This window comes from Balaenoptera acutorostrata, chromosome 3 (genome assembly GCF_949987535.1).
Source record: "Balaenoptera acutorostrata chromosome 3, mBalAcu1.1, whole genome shotgun sequence".
In the NCBI taxonomy this organism is placed as follows: Eukaryota; Metazoa; Chordata; class Mammalia; order Artiodactyla; family Balaenopteridae; genus Balaenoptera; species Balaenoptera acutorostrata.
Window position 1 is genome coordinate 85,983,243 of NC_080066.1, and position 19,200 is coordinate 86,002,442.

At 38.4% G+C, this 19,200-nt stretch overlaps 1 protein-coding gene across 1 annotated transcript in view; it reads left to right on the forward strand.

The window, feature by feature from the left end:
* LOC103011787 (aromatase-like) overlaps positions 1-6,119 on the forward strand; it is a 29,989-nt gene extending 23,870 nt beyond the window's left edge. Inside the window, exons 8-9 of the mRNA XM_007170395.3 lie at positions 4,407-4,648; positions 5,871-6,119. Coding sequence (XP_007170457.2) covers positions 4,407-4,648; positions 5,871-6,119 — 491 coding nt within the window. The remainder of the gene's footprint in view (positions 1-4,406; positions 4,649-5,870) is intronic.
* The last annotated feature ends 13,081 nt before the right edge of the window (positions 6,120-19,200 follow it).

Here is a 19,200-nt window from a genome sequence, read left to right on the forward strand (position 1 = left end):
TAAATGTTTCAGACATTACATGAAATTTACAATATTGATTCTTCAAATCCAAGACCATGGTATATCTCTCCATCTGTTGGTATCATCTTTAATTTCTTTCATCAGTGTCTTATAGTTTTCTGCATACAGGTCTTTTGTCTCCCTAGGTAGGTTTATTCCTAGGTATTTTATTCTTCGTGTTGCAATGGTAAATGGGAGTGTTTCCTTCATTTCTCTTTCAGATTTTTCATCATTAGTGTATAGGAATGCAAGAGATTTCTGTGCATTAATTTTGTATCCTCCAACTTTACCAAATTCATTGATTACCTCTAGTAGTTTTCTGGTGGCATCTTTAGGATTCTCTATATATAGTATCATATCATCTGCAAACAGTGACAGTTTTACTTCTTCTTTTCCAATTTGTATTCCTTTTATTTTCTTCTCTGATTGCTGTGGCTAGGACTTCCAAAACTATCTTGAATAATAGTGGTGAGAGTGGACATCCTTGTCTTGTTCCTGATCTTCGAGGAAATGCTTTCAGTTTCTCACCATTGAGAATGATGTTAGCTGTGGGTTTGTCGTAGATGGCCTTTATTATGTTGAGGTAGGTGCCCTCTATGCCCACTTTCTGGAGAGTTTTTATCATAACTGGGTGTTGAGTTTTGTCCAAAGCTTTTTCTGCATCTATTGAGATGATCATATGGTTTTTACTCTTCAGTGTGTTAATATGGTGTATCACCTTGATTGATTTGCATGTATTGAAGAATCCTTGCATCCCTGGGATAAATCCCACTTGATCATGGTGTATGATCCTTTTAATGTGTTGTTGGATTCTGTTTGCTATTATTTTGTTGAGGATTTTTGCATCTATATTCATCAGTGATATTGGCCTGTAATTTTCTTTTTTTGTAGTCTCTTTGTCTGGTTCTGGTATCAGGGTGATGGTGGCCTCATAGAATGGGTTTGGGAGTGTTCCTTCCTCTGCAATTTTTTGGAACAGTTTGAGAAGGATGAGTGTTAGCTCTTCTCTAAATGTTTGATAGAATTCACCTGTGAAGCCATCTGGTCCTGGACTTTTGTTTGTTGGAAGATGTTTAATCACAGTTTCAATTTCATTACTTGTGATTGGTCTGTTCATATTTTCTATTTCTTCCTGGTTCAGTCTTGGAAGGTTATACCTTTCTAACAATTTGTCCGTTTCTTCCAGGTTGTCCATTTTATTGGCATAGAGTTGCTTGTAGTAGTCTCCTAGGATGCGTTGTATTTCTGCAGTGTCTGTTGTAACTTCTCCTTTTTCATTTCTAATTTTATTGATTTGAGTCCTCTCCCTCTTTTTCTTGATGAGTCTGGCTAATGGTTTGTCAATTTTGGTGTCTTCTCAAAGAAACAGCTTTTAGTTTTATTGATCTTTGCTACTGTTTTCTTTGTTTCTATTTCATTTATTTCTGCTCTGATCTTTACGATTTCTTTCCTTCTGCTAACTTTGGGTTTTGTTTATTCTTCTTTCTCTAGTTCCTTTATGTGTAAGGTTAAATTGTTTGCTTGAGATTTTTCTTGTTTCTTGACGTAGGCTTATATTGCTATAAAATTCCGTCTTAGAACTGCTTTGCTGCATCCCATGGGTTTTGGATTATCGTGTTTTCAATTTCATTTGTCTCTAGGTATTTTTTGATTTCCTCTTTGATTTCTTCAGTGATCTCTTGGTTATTTAGTAACGTATTGTAGAGCCTCCATATGTTTGTGTTTTTTACCTTTTTTTTCCCTGTAATTGATTTCTAATCTCATAGTGTTGTGGTCAGAAAAGATGCTTGATATGATTTCAATTTTGTTAAATGTACTGAGGCTTGATTTGTGACCCAAGATGTGATCTATCCTGGAGAATGTTCTGTGTGCACTTGAGGAGAAAGTGTAATCTGCTGTTTTTGGATGGAATGTCCTATAGATATCAATTAAATCTATCTGGTCTGTTGTATCAATTAACACTTCTGTTTCCTTATTAATTTTCTTTTTGGATGATCTGTCCACTGGTGTAAGTGAGGTGTTAAAGTCCCCCACTCTTATTGTGTTACTGTCGATTTCCTCTTTTATATCTGTTAGCAGTTGCCTTATGTATTGAGGTGCTCCTATGTTGGGTGCATATATATTTATAATTGTTATATCTTCTTCTTGGATTGTCTCCTTGATCATTATGTAGTGTCCTTCCTTGCCTCTTGTAACATTCTTTATTTTAAAGTGTATTTTATCTGATATGAGTATTGCTCCTGCAGCTTTATTTGATTTCCATTTGCATGGAATATCTTTTTCCATCCCCTCACTTTCAGTCTGTATATGTCCCTAGGTCTGAAGTGGGTCTCTTGTAGGCAGCATATATATGGGTCTTGTTTTTTGTATCCATTCAGCGAGCCTGTGTCTTTTGGTTGGAGCATTTAATCCATTCACGTTTAAGGTAATTATCGATATGTATATTACTATTACCATTTTCTTAATGGTTTTGGGTTTGTTTTTGTAGGTTTTTCTTCTCTTGTGTTTCCAACGTAGAGAAGCTCCTTTAGAATTTGTTGTTCAGCTGGTTTGGTGGTGCTGAATTCTCTTACCTTTCGCTTGTCTGTGAAGCTTTTGATTTCTCCATCGAATCTGAATGAGATCCTTGTTGGGTCGAGTAATCTTGGCTGTAGGTTCTTCCCTTTCATCACTTTAAGTATATCATGCCACTCCCTTCTGGCTTGTAAAGTTTCTCCTGAGAAATAAGCTGTTAACCTTATGGGGGTTTCCTTGTATGTTATTTGTCGATTTTCCCTTGCTGCTTTCAATAATTTGTTTTTAATTTTTGCCAATTTATTATGTGTCTTGGCATGTTTCTCCTTGGGTTTATCCTGTATGGGACTCTCTGCGCTTCCTGGACTTGGGTGGCTATTTCCTTTCCCATGTTAGGGAAGTTTTCGACTATAATCTCTTCAAATATTTTCTCAGGTCCTTTCCCTCTCTCTCCTCCTTCTGGGACCCGTATAATGCGAATGTTGTTGCGTTTAATGTTGTCTCAGAGGTTTCTTATGCTGTCTTCATTTCTTTTCATTCATTTTCTTTATTCTGTTCCACACCAGTGAATTCCACCATTTTGTCTTCCAGGTCACTTATCCGTTCGTCTGCCTCACTTATTCTGCTATTGATACCTTCTAGTGTACTTTTCATTTCAGTTATTGTATTGTTCATCTCTGTTTGTTCTTTAATTCTTCCAGATCTTTGTTAAACATTTCTTGCATCTTCTCGATCGTTGCCTCCATTCTTTTTCCGAGGTCCTGGATCATCTTCACTATCATTATTGTGAATTCTTTTTCTGGAAGGTTGCCTATCTCCACTTCATTTAGTTGTTTTTCTGGGGTTTTATCTTGTTCCTTCATCTGGTACATAGTCCTCTGCCTTTTCATCTTTTCTATCTTTCTGTGAATGTGGTTTTTGTTCCACAGGCTGCAGGATTGTAGTTCTTCTTGCTTCTGCTGTCTGCCCTCTGGTGGATGAGGCTATCTAAGAGGCTTCTGCAAGTTTCCTGATTGGAGGGACTGGTGGTGGGTAGCTATCAGTGATATTTTCTGACAGATGACTGCATAGGATACCAGAAGAGAAAATTTCTGTGAACATCATTAATCTCACCATGTCACTTGACTAGAGGAGGAATGAATGTCTTCTATAATTTAGAGTAGGGGACAAAACTCAAGAAACACACAGGTGGGCTTCCCTGGTGGCGCAGTGGTTAAGAATCTGCCTGCCAATGCAGGGGACATGGGTTCGTGCCCCAGTCCGGGAAGATCCCACATGCCGCGGAGCGGCTAGGCCCGTGAGCCACAACTACTGAGCCTGCGCATCTGGAGCCTGTGCTCTGCAATGGGAGAGGCAGCAACAATGAGAGGCCCATGCACCACGATGAAGAGTAGCCCCCGCTCGCCGCAACTGGAGAAAGCCCTCGCACAGAAACGAAGACCCAACACAGCCAAAAATAAATAAATAAATAAATAATAATTAAAAAAAAAAAAAGAACCGCACAGGTGGCAATAAATGTTTGAAGCAGATTAGATAGGTCTACGTGATGCTGCAGAGAGGAAGTCCCTCTAAAGGGGGCATCAGCCACACACCCTCAGCCAACTATTGCCATGTGGGGATGTGAGTCCAATGTTACCTGTTTTTTTATTTTTCTACAAGTCCAGACATTTCTATGAAATCCCTCAGATGTTAAGATAATTGACTTCAAATCTAAACTTTCATAAGATACTCTGTGGACCAAACATAAAGTATTTTAGAATTATATATACATAAATTTTTTCAACCAAGACCGAACTGACCTATAACTATACTGATCTGAAACTAAGAGTTTCATGCCCACCACATGTTGAAACTAACATGACCTCCTTTGTCCTTTTTATCTGATCCCACAGGTGAAAGAGACATAAGGATTGATGATATACAAACACTAAAAGTGGTAGAAAACTTTATTTATGAGAGCATGCGGTACCAGCCTGTTGTGGACCTGGTCATGCGCAAAGCCTTAGAGGATGATGTCATCGATGGCTACCCAGTGAAAAGGGGGACTAACATTATCCTGAATATTGGAAGAATGCATAGACTCGAGTTTTTCCCCAAGCCCAATGAATTTACTCTTGAAAACTTTGCCAAGAATGTAAGAGCCCTTCCTTAAAACTGAGTGCGCCACTCTTGAAAATGTCAACTGTTAAGTCCTCTCTGTTTCTGTGTTTTCACCGTGTATATTTCATTCTATTTACTCATTCTCTTCACACCTCACCAGGAAAACACATTTTGCCTAGCTTGGAAAAAGGCCACCATGTCTGTCCTCAAGCCAAGGAGGCTGGCTCTCCAGCTCTCAGAAATGTCTTCATGGAGGCCACAAAATAGGTCAAACGGTGAACAATTCAGGCCCTTAATTTGCTTAAAATGAGGCAAACTTTCTTTAACCAACCTATTTAAACTTAACTTTTCCATTTAAACTTATCACGCTGTCACCATGTAGATTCAGCCATAGCATCATCTAAGTCAAGGAAATCCACTTCTGCTTCAGATGCAAATCAAGTGAGAAGAAAAGATTTGGTTTTTGCAGTGGGTCTTTGGTTTCCCAAATGGCCCCACAAGCACTAGGCCTCATTCTATATAAGACTTTGTAATTAGAAGAGCCTCAGCTTGTTCTTTTTCTGTAATTGAGGTGTACTGGAGATTCTGCCTCCATTATGTCAATTCTAGGCAAAGATTTTTTTAACCTGAATTATCCAGATAGTTCCCTCTGTGCCCCCTTTTTCCATTTGCATATGGAAATATGATCTCAGTTAAACCAGTTGTCTAATTCATTCCATTTCTATATAAGCAACCCATGCCATGTTGGCAATTGGTCAAAAATAACTTACTGAGTGTGTATTAAGTGTCAGGCACTATGTGAGTCCAAATGGGGACAAGACAGGCAGAGGTGTCCCATTAAATATTTGTATAACTAAAAATATTTAGATCCTTGGCACTAATAGACAGGGAATCCACACCTTTGCCTAAATTTGTCCTTGTCATCATGTTATATGGCCTGGCACAAAAAAAATCTTTGCCTCAATGACTGGCAGAATAGCAGTAAAGCCGTGGTCTTCCCACAGAGCTAGTTGAGTATTTACATGAAAAGCAAAACTGGGGATTGTTTGAAGTTGTGTCCGTATCACAAAGGGTGAATCAAACTGGAGGGAGAAAGAGGCTTATCTGAGTTACAGTCATTTCTCTCCATGAAGGAGCAGTATGGCCAAGTCGCCGAAACCGAGCATTCTGACTCACAGTGTTTTCAGGATGAATCAAATAGATATGCATGACTCTAGCCTTTACTTCTCTGGCTAATTGTCTGATCATTTTCCTAGGTTCCTTACAGGTACTTTCAGCCATTTGGCTTTGGGCCCCGGGCCTGTGCGGGAAAATACATTGCCATGGTGATGATGAAGGTCACCCTGGTCACACTTCTGAGACGCTTCCACGTGCAGACATTGCAAGGTCGATGTGTTGAAAAGATGCAGAAGAAAAATGACTTATCCTTGCACCCAGATGAGACCAGCGACCTGCTGGGAATGATTTTCATCCCAAGAAATTCAGACAAGTGCCTCGACCACTAAAAGAGTTTGGTCAGTCCCTGCCCTGGAGCACTTCTCAACAGTATTCCACATGGAAACCACCCACCTTTGCCAGGTAGTCCTCTTCCCATGAACAACCGTGGCCTCTGGCCTTTTATACACTTACTTCCTGTGGGGTGTCAGTGAGCTGGGAGACACCGGTCATCTGGGCGCATCCAAACCAGAAACCAGAGTGCAGGAGAAAATACGGAGGCCAAGATTTGTGCAGGAAACTGCAGCTCTAAAGGCCCAATTCCACAAAACATGCTTTGGAAAAGACAAGCCATCAGCAAGACTCATGCCCAACTCCTCACTGTCCTGCCCTGAGATGGGAGCTTTGTAATGACTGGGGCAGAAGCACTCAAGTCAATTACAAAGGCCAGGCTGACATTGGGTACCTAGGGCTAAACACACCCACTAGTATGAATAAAGGGCTTTTGATTGTGTTTTCGGTGGGTTGGGGACTGCAATATTCACACCCTTGGAGAAATGCTTACAAATTCAGCACTTGACTTTTCCTATGAATTATGTTAAATTAACTCTTGCTTAACCACATGTGATTTAACTGTGGCAAAAGTTAAATGGAAGACTGTCCTTTCCCAGTCTCTCAATTTATGCCTCAACCAGATTATATATGTGTTCTAGGCAAGAAATTCATACAATGGGTTTGAAATTAAAATAAAATTCCTTTTTTCATGTCTGCATTGTTGTTCAGCTCCATGAGTGCACTAAGAAAGAGAATACCCTAGGTGGTAGCACCTATTAACTCTTACCACAGGTCCATGATTTGGGGGAGGAGAAGTCTCTGAATCTGTATCTAATTCTACAACCCAGTGAGTTCAAACTTCTAAGGAGTGCTCCTCATATACCATTATCCTTCTCCCTCAACATTTCTCCCCATCTTACTTTCCATGGCCCCAAAAGAAAAGAGCAACAGATCAGTAGAGAACATGGCCAGGGTAGATCCCCTACAATCACATTTTATCCTAGCTCCGATTTAACAGTTACCTTAGAGATTTAACAGTTATCTAGTTTATCTAATCACTACATGTAGCCAGGGGTAAAAATGCAAACCTCGGAATTAACTCTTGAGAGAGAACAAAATAGATGAGTGAATTTTCCAAATACCAGTTTCTTTCTGTTATATCACCAATATGGATGTGTATACTGAAGGCCACTTAAAAACTGAAAAATTAAACTCATTTAAACACTTGTAAATCTTGGCCATTGAGTCAACCTGAATATTCTTCTCATCCTGCTATTTGGCAGAGCTCTTTTCTTTTGGAATCCATGCCGGTCCCCCATTCGTTTTTTTTTTTTTTTTTTTGGCCATGCCTGGGGACATGCAGCTTCCTACTGTCCTCCATTCTTACTCTCAAGATCAGTACTGAATCAACACTCTGGCTCAGAGACATTCTAATTGACCCAGAATCCAGGTAAAAGGGAGAGGTATCCAGAGTGGTCAGGGATGGGCATTAGTAAAGCAGGAAATATTTGCACTTTGCTGTATACCTGAAACTAACACAATGTTGTAAATCAACTATACTTCAATTTTAAAAAGTAGGAAATACTTGAACTTAGAATTATCTGGACCATCTACATGGCCTAAACATATGTTGAAATAGGCCTGTGCACCTGGATATGTCTGTAGTCAAGTCTAGACAAGCATCCAAATAATCCAGATCTCCAAAAGACAGTCCAGGATTTTAGAGTTAATGTCTAAATTCATTAATTCGCATTAACTCACTACATGACTGTAAACACACAGTTTACTGTGACTAGAGTTGTACAGTAGAGGAAAACAGATTTTGGACCAGTGCACTTCACCCATCCAATTCCCTTGAACATCTACTGTATTTAATGTGTATATACGTAGCCAAGGCCATCATCTATACAGTCAAAGTGAAATGGAGGTGGATATAGTTGTCTATAGATAATGCAGATACAAAAATATGCTAGGGGAAAACAGGACTAGGAGGTGGAGACCAGAGGAGGACAGGAAGAAGGGAACTGCTGGTTTGCATGATGAAAGCAAACTCTCCCAGAATCAAATTATCTGGGTAATTACTCAACTTGAAATTCTCTTTCTCCTGTACTGACAAACCCCATATGTTTGTACAGGCTTGGTCTAAGAATTTTGAGTGTCATTGACTCTTCACTGGGCTGATGGGCATATGTTTGAAAATCCTGTTTTCTCTTCAGAATTTTACCTCATTATTAAGTACTTAATGTACTTAACATAGCACTCTGAATGTGTTGTGGATTCTGTTTTCATTAACTCTCAGAAAACTGGGATGTACCAAAATGAAAACAAATAAGGAAACACAAGCTTTAAATGACACATTAAACAAGATGGACTTAATTGATATTTACAGGACATTCCATCCAAAAACAACAGAATAAACTTTCTTCTCAAGTGCTCATGGAACGAACAATCTCTAGGATAGATCATATCTTGGGTCAAAAATCAAGCCTTGGTAAATTTCGGAAAATTGAAATCATATCAAGTATCTTTCCCAACCACAATGCTATGAGACTAGATATCAATTACAGGAAAAAAATCTGTGAAAAATACAGACACATGGAGGCTAAATAATAAATAACTAATACTTAATAACCAAGAGATCACTTAAGAAATCAAAGAGGAAATCAAAAAAATCTAGAAACAAATGAAAATGAAAACACAACGAGGAGATTAGTTCAAGATGGCAGAGTAGAAGGACATGCACTCACTCCCTCTTGCGAGAGCACTGGAATCACAACTAACTGCTGAACAATCATCAACAGAAAGACACTGGAACTCACCAGAAAAGATACCCAACATCCAAAGACAAAGGAGAAGCCACAATGAGATGACAGGAGGGGCGCAATCACAATAAAATCAAAACCCGTAACTGCTGGGTGGGTGACTCACAAACTGGACAACACTTATTCCACAGAAGTCCACCCACTGGAGTGAAGGTTATGAGCCACACGTCAGGCTTCCCAAACAGGGGTCCAGCAATAGGAGGAGGAATTCCTAGAGAATCAGACTTTGAAGGCTAGCAGGATTTGATTGCAGGACTGTGACAGGACTGGGGGAAAAAGAGACTCCACTCTTGGAGGGCACACACAAAGTAGTCTGCGCATTGGGACCCAGGGGAAGGAGCAGTGACCGTGGGGGAGACTGAACCAGACCTACCTGCTAGTGTTGGAGGGTCTCCAGCAGAGGTAGGGGGTAGCTATGGCTCAACATGAGGACAAGAACACTGGCAGCAGAAGTTCTGGGAGGTACTCCTTGGTGTGAGCCCTCCCAGAGTCCGCCATTAGCCCTACCAAAGAGCTGGGTAGGCACCAGTGTTGGGTCGCCTCAGGCCAAACAACCAACAGGGAGGGAACCCAGGCCCACTCAACATCAGAAAAGTGGATTTAAGTTTTACTAAGCTCTGCCCAACAGAGGAACACCCAGCTCTACACACCATCAGTCCCTCCCATCAGGAAACTTTCACAAGCCTCTTAGATAGCCTCATCCACCAGAGGGCAGACAGCACAAGCAAGAAGAACTAAAATCCTGCAGCCTGTGGAAGAAAAACCACATTCACAGAAAGACAGAAAAGATGAAAAGGCAGAGTGCTGTGAACCAGATGAAGGAACAAGATAAAACCCCAGAAAAACAACTAAATGCAGTGGAGATAGGAAACCTTCCAGAAAAAGAATTCAGAATAGCGATAGGGAAGATGATCCAGGACCACAGGAAAAGAATGGAGGCAAAGATCAAGAAGATGTAAGAAATGTTTAACAAAGAACTAGAAGAATTAAAGAACAAAGACCTAGAAGAATTAAAGAACAAACAAACAGAGATGAACAATACAATAACTGAAATGAAAAATACACTAGAAGGAATCAATAGCAGAATAAGTGAGGCAGAAGAACGGATAAGTAACCTGGAAGACAGATGGTGGAATTCACTGCTGCGGAACAGAATAAAGAAAAAAGAATGAAAAGAAATGAAGACAGCATAAAAGACCTCTGAGACAACATTAAACGCAACAACATTCACATTACAGGGGTCCCAGAAGGAGAAGAGAGCAAGGCTCTAAGAAGATATTTGAAGAGATTGTAGTCAAAAACCTCCGTAACATGGGAAAGGATAGTGACCCAGGTCCAGGAAGCGCAGACAGAACCAGGCAGGATACACCCAAGGAGAAACATGCCGAGACACACAGTAATCAAATTCACAAAAATTAAAGACAAAGAAAAATTATTGAAAGCAATAAGGCAAAAACGACAAATAACAAACAAGGGAACTCCATTAAGGTTAACAACTGATTTCTCAGCAGAAACTCTACAAGCCAGAAGGGAGTGACAGGATATATTTAAACTGATGAAAGGGAAGAACCTATAACCAAGATTACTCAACCCAACAAGGATCTCATTCAGATTCGATGGAGAAATCAAAATCTTCACAGACAAGCGAAAGGTAAGAGAATTCAGCACCACCAAACCAGCTCTACAACAAATGCTAAAGGAACTTCTCTACATTGGAAACACAAGAGAAGAAAAACCTACAAAAACAAACCCAAAACCATTAAGAAAATGGTAATAGGAATATACATATCGATAATTACCTTAAACGTGAATGGATTAAATGCTGCAACCAAAAGACACAGGCTCGCTGAATGGATACAAAAAACAAGACCCATATATATGCTGCCTACAAGAGACCCACTTCAGACCTAGGGACATATACAGACTGAAAGTGAGGGGATGGAAAAAGATATTCCATGCAAATGGAAATCAAATAAAGCTGCAGGAGCAATACTCGTATCAGATAAAATACACTTTAAAATAAAGAATGTTACAAGAGGCAAGGAAGGACACTACATAATGATCAAGGAAACAATCCAAGAAGAAGATATAACAATTATAAATATATATGCACCCAACATAGGAGCACCTCAATACATAAGGCAACTGCTAACAGATATAAAAGAGGAAATCGACAGTAACACAATAAGAGTGGGGGACTTTAACACCTCACTTACACCAGTGGACAGATCATCCAAAAAGAAAATTAATAAGGAAACAGAAGTGTTAATTGATACAACAGACCAGATAGATTTAATTGATATCTATAGGACATTCCATCCAAAAACAGCAGATTACACTTTCTCCTCAAGTGCACATGGAACATTCTCCAGGATAGATCACATCTTGGGTCACAAATCAAGCCTCAGTACATTTAACAAAATTGTAGTCATATCAATCATCTTTTCTGACCACAACACTATGAGATTGGAAATCAATTACAGGGAAAAAAAGGTAAAAAACACAAACACATGGAGGCTAAACAATACGTTACTAACTAACCAGGAGATCACTGAAGAAATCAAAGAGGAAATCAAAAAATATCTACAGATAAGTCACAACGAAAAAACGACCATCCAAAACCTATGGGATGAAGCAAAAGCAGTTGTAAGAGGGAATTTTATAGCAATACAAGCCTACCTCAAGAAACAAAAAAAATCTTAAGTAAACAATCTAACCTTACACATAAAGGAACTAGAGAAAGAAGAACAAACAAAACCCAAAGTTAGCAGAGGGAAAGAAATCATAAAGATCAGAGCAGAAATAAATGAAATAGAGACAAAGAAAACAATAGCAAAGATCAATAAAACTAAAAGCTGGTTCTTTGAGAAGATACCAAAATTGACAAACCATTAGCCAGACTCATCAATAAAAAGAGGGAGAGGACTCAAATCAATAAAATTAGAAATGAAAAAGGAGAAGTTGCAACAGACACTGCAGAAATACAACGCATCCTAGGAGACTACTACAAGCAACTCTATGCCAATAAAATGGACAACCTGGAAGAAACGGACAAATTGTTAGAAAGATATAACCTTCCAAGACTGAACCAGGAAGAAATAGAAAATATGAACAGACCAATCACAAGTACTGAAATTGAAACTGTGATTAAACATCTTCCAACAAACAAAAGTCCAGGACCAGATGGCTTCACAGGTGAATTCTATGAAACATTTAGAGAAGAGCTAACACTCATCCTTCTCAAACTCTTTCCAAAAACTGCAGAGGAAGGAACACTCCCAAACCCATTCCGTGAAGCTACCATCACCCTGATACCAGAACCAGACAAAGAGACTACAAAAAAAGAAAATTACAGACCAATATCTCTGATGAATATAGGAGCAAAAATCTTCAACAAAATACTAGCAAACACAATCCAACAACACATTAAAAGGATCATACACCATGATCAAGTGGGATTTATCCCAGGGATGCAAGGATTCTTCAATACATGCAAATCAATCAAGGTGATACACCATATTAACACACTGAAGAGTAAAAACCATATGATCATCTCAATAGATGCAGAAAAAGCTTTGGACAAAACTCAACACCCAGTTATGATAAAAACTCTCCAGAAAGTGGGCATAGAGGGCACCTACCTCAACATAATAAAGGCTATCTACGACAAAACCAAAGCAAACATCATTCCCAATGGTGAGAAACTGAAAGCATTTCCTCGAAGATCAGGAACAAGACAAGGATGTCCACTCTCACCACTATTATTCAACATAGTTTTGGTAGTCCTAGCCATGGCAATCAGAGAAGAAAAAGAAATAAAAGGAATACAAATTGGAAAAGAAGAAGTAAAACTGTCACTGTTTGCAGATGATATGATACTATATATAGAGAATCCTAAAGATGCCACCAGAAAACTACTAGAGGTAATCAATGAATTTGGTAAAGTTGGAGGATACAAAATTAATGCACAGAAATCTCTTGCATTCCTATACACTAATGATGAAAAATCTGAAAGAGAAATGAAGGAAACACTCCCATTTACCATTGCAACACGAAGAATAAAATACCTAGGAATAAACGTACCTAGGGAGTCAAAAGACCTGTATGCAGAAAACTATAAGACACTGATGAAAGAAATTAAAGATGATACCAACAGATGGAGAGATATACCATGTTCTTGGATTGGAAGAATCAATATTGTGAAAATGACTATACTGCCCAAAGCAATCTACAGATTCAGTGCAATCCCTATCAACTTATCAATGGCATTTTTTACGGAACTAGAACAAAATATCTTAAAATTTGTATGGAGACACAAAAGACACTGAATAGCCAAAGCAGTCTTGAGGGAAAAAAATGGAGCTGGAGGAATCAGACTCCCTGACTTCAGACCAGACTACAAAGCTACAGTAATCAAGACAATATGGTACTTGCACAAAAACAGAAACATAGATCAATGGAACAAGACAGAAAGCCCAGAGATACACCCATGCACCTATGGTCAACTAATCTATGACAAAGGGGCACAGATATACAATGGAGAAAAGACAATCTCTTCAGTAAGTGGGGCTGGGACAACTGGACAGCTACATGTAAAGGAATGAAATAAGAACACTCCCTAACACCATACACAAAAATAAATTCAAAATGGATTCGAGACCTAAATGTAAGACCGGACACTATAAAACTCTTAGAGGAAAGCATAGGAAGAACACTCTTTGACATAAGTCACAGCAAGATCTTTTTTGATCAACCTCCTAGAGTAATGGAAATAAAAACAAAAATAAACAAATGGGACCTAATGAAACTTAAAAGCTTTTGCAAAGCAAAGGAAACTACAAACAAGACGAAAAGACAACCCTCAGAATGGGAGAAAATATTTGCAAACGAATCAACGGACAAAGGATTAATCTCCAAAATATATAAACAGCTCATGCAGCTCAATATTAAAAAAACAAACAACCCAATCCAAAAATGGGCAGAAGACCTAAATAGACATTTCTCCAAAGAGGACATACTGGTGGCCAAGAAGCACATGGAAAGCTGCTCAACATCACTAATTATTAGAGAAATGCAAATCAAAACTACAATGAGGTATCACCTCACACCAGTTAGAATGGGCATCATCAGAAAATCTACAAACAACAAATGCTGGAGAGGGTGTGGAGAAAAGGGAACCCTCTTGCATTGTTGGTGGGAATGTAAATTGATACAGCCACTATGGAGAACAGTATGGAGGTTCCTTAAAAAACTAAAAGTAGAATTACCATATGACCCAGCAATCCCACTACTGGGCATATACCCAGAGAAAACCATAATTCAAAAAGGCACATGCACCTCAATGTTCATTGCAGCAGTATTTACAATAGCCAGGTCATGGAAGCAACCTAATTGCCCATCGACAGACAAATGGATAAAGAAGATGTGGTACATGTATACAATGGAATATTACTCTGCCATAAAAAGGAACAAAATTGGGTCATTTGTAGAGACATGGACCGATCTAGAGACTGTCATACAGAATGTAGTAAGTCAGAAAGAGAAAAACAAATATCGTATATTAACGCATATATATGGAACCTAGAAAATGGTACAGATGAACCAGTTTGCAGAGCAGAAAGTGAGACACAGAAGTAGAGAAAAAACGTATGGACACCAATGGGAAAGCAGTGGGGGGATGGTGGTGGTGGTGGGATGCATTGGGAGATTGGGATTGACATGTATACACTGATGTGTGTAAAATGGATGACTAATAAGAAAAATAAATAACTAAATAATAAACATTAAAAGAATATAAATAAATAAATAAATAAAAATTTTAACAAAGATGTGGTACATATATACATTGGACTATTACTCAGCCATAAAAAGGAACGAAATTGGGTCACCTGTAGAGACGTGGATGGACCTAGAGACTGTCATACAGAGTGAAGTAAGTCAGAAAGAGAAAAACAAATATCGTATATTAACGCATTTTTGTGGAACCTAGAAAAATGGTACAGATGAACCGGTTTGCAGGGCAGAAATAGAGACACAGATGTAGAGAACAAATGTACAGACACCAACGGGGGAAAGGGGAGGGGGGGTGGTGGTGGTGTGATGAATTGTGAGATTGGTATTGACATATATACAATAATATATATACAATGGGTAACTAATGAGAACCTGCTGTATAAAAAAATAAATAAAATTCTAAAATTCAAAAAAAAATTTGGTTATTCAATGTCAAAAAAAAAAAAAACCACAACTACCCAAAACCTATGGGATGCAGCAAAAGCAGTTCTAACAGGGAAGTTTACAGCAATAAACTCTACCTCAAGAAACAAGAAACATCTCAAATAAACAACCTAACCTTACACTTAAAGCAACTGGAGAAAGAAGAACAAAAAACCTCAAAGTTAGCAGAAGGAAAGAAATCATAAAGATCAGATCAGAAATAAATGAAAAAGAAATGAAGGAAATGATAGCAAAGATCAATAAAACTAAAAGCTGGTTCTGTGAGAAAATAAAATTGATAATCCATTAGCAAGACTCATCAAGAAAAAAAGGGTGAAGACTCTTGTCAATAGAATTAGAAATGAAAAAGTACAAGTAACAGCTGACACTGCAGAAATACAAAGGATCATGAGGGATTACTGCAAGCAACTATATGCCAATAAAATGAACAACCTGGAAGAAACAGAAAAATTCTTAGAAAAGCACAACCTTCCTAGACTGAATCAGGAAGAAACAGAAAATATGAACAGACCAATGACAAGCACTGAAACTGAAAATGTGATTAAAAATCTTCCAGCAAACAAAAGCCCAGGATCAGGTGGATTCACAGGTGAATCCTATCAAACATTTAGAGAAGAGCTAACACCTATCCTTCTCAAACTCTTCCAAAATATAGCAGAGGGAGGAACACTCCCAAACTCATTCTGCGAAGCCACCATCACCCTAATACCAAAACCAGACAAAGATGTCACAAAAAAAGAAAACTACAGGCCAGTATCAGTGACGAACATAGATGCAAAAATCCACAACAAAATACTAGCAAACAGAATACAACAGAACATTAAAAAGACCATACACCATGATCAAGTGGGGTTTAGCCCAGGAATGCAAGGATTCTTCAATATATGCAAATCAATCAATGTGATACACCATATTAACAAACAGAAGGAGAAAAACCATACGAGGATCTCAATAGATGCAGAAAAATCTTTGGACAAAATTCAACACCTATTTATGATAAAAAAAAAACCCTCCAGAAAGCAGGCATAGAGGGAACTTACCTCAACATAATAAAGGCCATATATAACAAACCCACAGCCAACATCGTTGTCAATAATGAAAAACTGAAACCATTTCCACTAAGATCAGGAAAAAGAGAAGGTTGCCCACTGTCACCACTATTATTCAACATAGTTTTGGAAGTTTTAGCTTCAGCAATCAGAGAAGAAAAAGAAATAAAAGGAATACAAATCAGAGAAGAAGAAGTAAAACTGTCACTGTATGCAGATGACATGATACTGTACATAGAGAATCCTAAAGATGCTACCAGAAAACTACTAGAGCTAATCAATGCATTTGGTAAAGTAGCAGGATACAAAATTAATGCACAGAAATCTCTTGCACTCCTATACACTAATGATGAAAAATCTGAAAGAGAAATGAAGGAAACACTCCAATTTACCACTGCAACAAAAAGAATAAAATACCTAGGAATAAAGTTACCTAAGGAGACAAAAGACTTGTATGCAGAAAACTATAAGACACTGATGAAAGAAATTAAACACAATACAAACAGATTGAGAGATATACCATGTTCTTGGATTGGAAGAATCAACATTGTGAAAATGACTATACCACCCAAAGCAATCTAGAGATTAAATGCAATCCCTATCAAACTACCAATGGCATTTTTCACAGAACTAACACAAAAAATTTCACAATTTGTATGGAAACACAAAGACTCTGAATACCAAAGTAATCTTGAGAATGTAAAACGGAGCTGGAGGAATCAGGCTCCTGGCCTTCAGACTATTCTACAAAGCTACAGTAATCAAGGCAGTCTGGTACTGGCACAAAAACAGAAATATAGATCAATGGAACAGGACAGAAAACCCATAGATAAACCCATGCACATATGGTCACCTTATCTTGGGTAAAGGAGGCAATAATATACAATGGGGAAAAGACAGTCTCTTCAATAAGTGGTGCTGGGAAAACTAGACAGCTACATGTAAAAGAATGAAATTAGAACACTCCCTAACACCATACACAAAAATAAACTCAAAATGGATTAAAGACCTAAATGTAAGCCCAGACACTATAAAACTCTTAGAGGAAAACAAAGGCAGAACACTTTATGACATAAATCACAGCAAGATCCTTTTTGACTCACCTCCTAGAGAAATGGAATTAAAAATAAACAAATGGCACCTAATGAAACTTAAAAGCTTTGCACAGCAAAGGAAACCATAAACAAGACGAAAAGACAACCCTCAGAATGGCAGAAAATATTTGCAAATGAAACAACAGACAGAGGATTAATCTCCAAAATATACAAGCAGCTCATGCAGCTCAATATCAAAAAAATAAACAACCCAATCCAAAACTGGGCATAAGATCTAAACAGACATTTCTCCAAAGAATATATACAGATTGCCAACAAACACATGAAAGGATGATCAACATCACTAATCTTTAGAGAAATGCAAATCAAAACTACAATGAGGTATCACCTCACACTGGTCAGAATGGCCATCATCAAAAACTCTACAAACAATAAATGATGGAGAGGGTGTGGAGAAAAGGGAACCCTCTTGACTGTTGGTGGAAATGTAAGTTGATACAGCCATTATGGAGAACCTTATGGAGGTTCCTTTAAAAACTTAAAATAGAACTACCATATGACCCAGCAATCTCACTGCTGGGCATATACCTGGAGAAAACCATAATTCAAAAAGAGTCAGGTACCACAATGTTCACTGCAGCTCTATTTACAATAGCCAGGACAGGGAAACAACCAAAGTGTCTATCGACAGATGAATGGATAAAGAAGATGTGGCACATACATACAGTGGAATATTACTCAGCCATAAAAAGAAAAGGAATTATTTGTAGTGAAGTGGATGGACCTAGAATCTGTCATACAGAGTGAAGTAAGTCCAAAAGAGAAAAACAAATACCATATGCTAACACATACATACAGAATCTAAAAAAAAAAAAAAAAAAGGTCTGAAGAACATAGGGGCAGGACAGGAATAAAGACACAGATGTAGAGAATGGACTTGAGGACATGGAGATGGGGAAGGGTAAGCTGGGATGAAGTGAGAGAGTGGCATGGACATATATACACTACCAAATGTAAAATAGACAGCTAGTGGGAAGTAGCCACATAGCAACAGGAAGATCAGCTCAGTGATTTGTGTCCACCTAGAGGGGTGAGATAGGGAGGGTGGGAGGGAGACGCAAAAGGGAGGAGATATGGGGATATATGTATACATATAGCTGATTCACTTTGTTATACAGCAGTAACTAACACAACATTGTAAAGCAATTATACTCCAATAAAGATGTTTAAAAAAAACAAACTGGGATGTATAGACTATTAGTGAAATGCATGCATATAAGGTTTCTATCATTTTCAAATTGTGAGGAAAACTGTAGTCTCCTGTCTTTGGATGTTCCAGACACCTGCCCCTGCCTTCACTGACATCTTACTCTTCCCTCCCCAAAATGGAAAATCATATCATTCAGAAAGGCCCCACGTATTCAGAAATGCCAGCTGGGAGTTGTCACTTTTTATTTCTAAGCAGCACCCGTCACCATTCATGGTGCTAATATTCCACAGAAGTGTGTGGCATTGGCCCATGGAAAGAATGTTAGCTGGGCCCTCCTCAATCTCCTGTATTAGTTGGTCTCTGGGACTGAAACTCTTACCTGTACTTGTAGAAAGTCAGGCTAAATCAAACTTTTTCAAACTGACGAGTCGAATGGAATTTGTGTACTTTCAGATGGATATGTCAAAGTCTTAAGTTCTTAAGTTATGAGACATGGAAGTTGAGCCTGTGGCCCAGGTGATTTTTAAAGTTCCTTTCAGCTCTACGAATCTATAAAAAAGGAGGCAATGAAGCCCTGAACCTGGGCTCAGCCATTTCTTAAATGTATGCTTTGGTCAAACTGTTTAATCTTCCCATACCTTAGTTTTCTCATCAATCCAGTGAGGATAATAAATTCCTCATAAGGTTGATGTGGCGATTAAAGGGATAATTTATGTGAAGCTCTC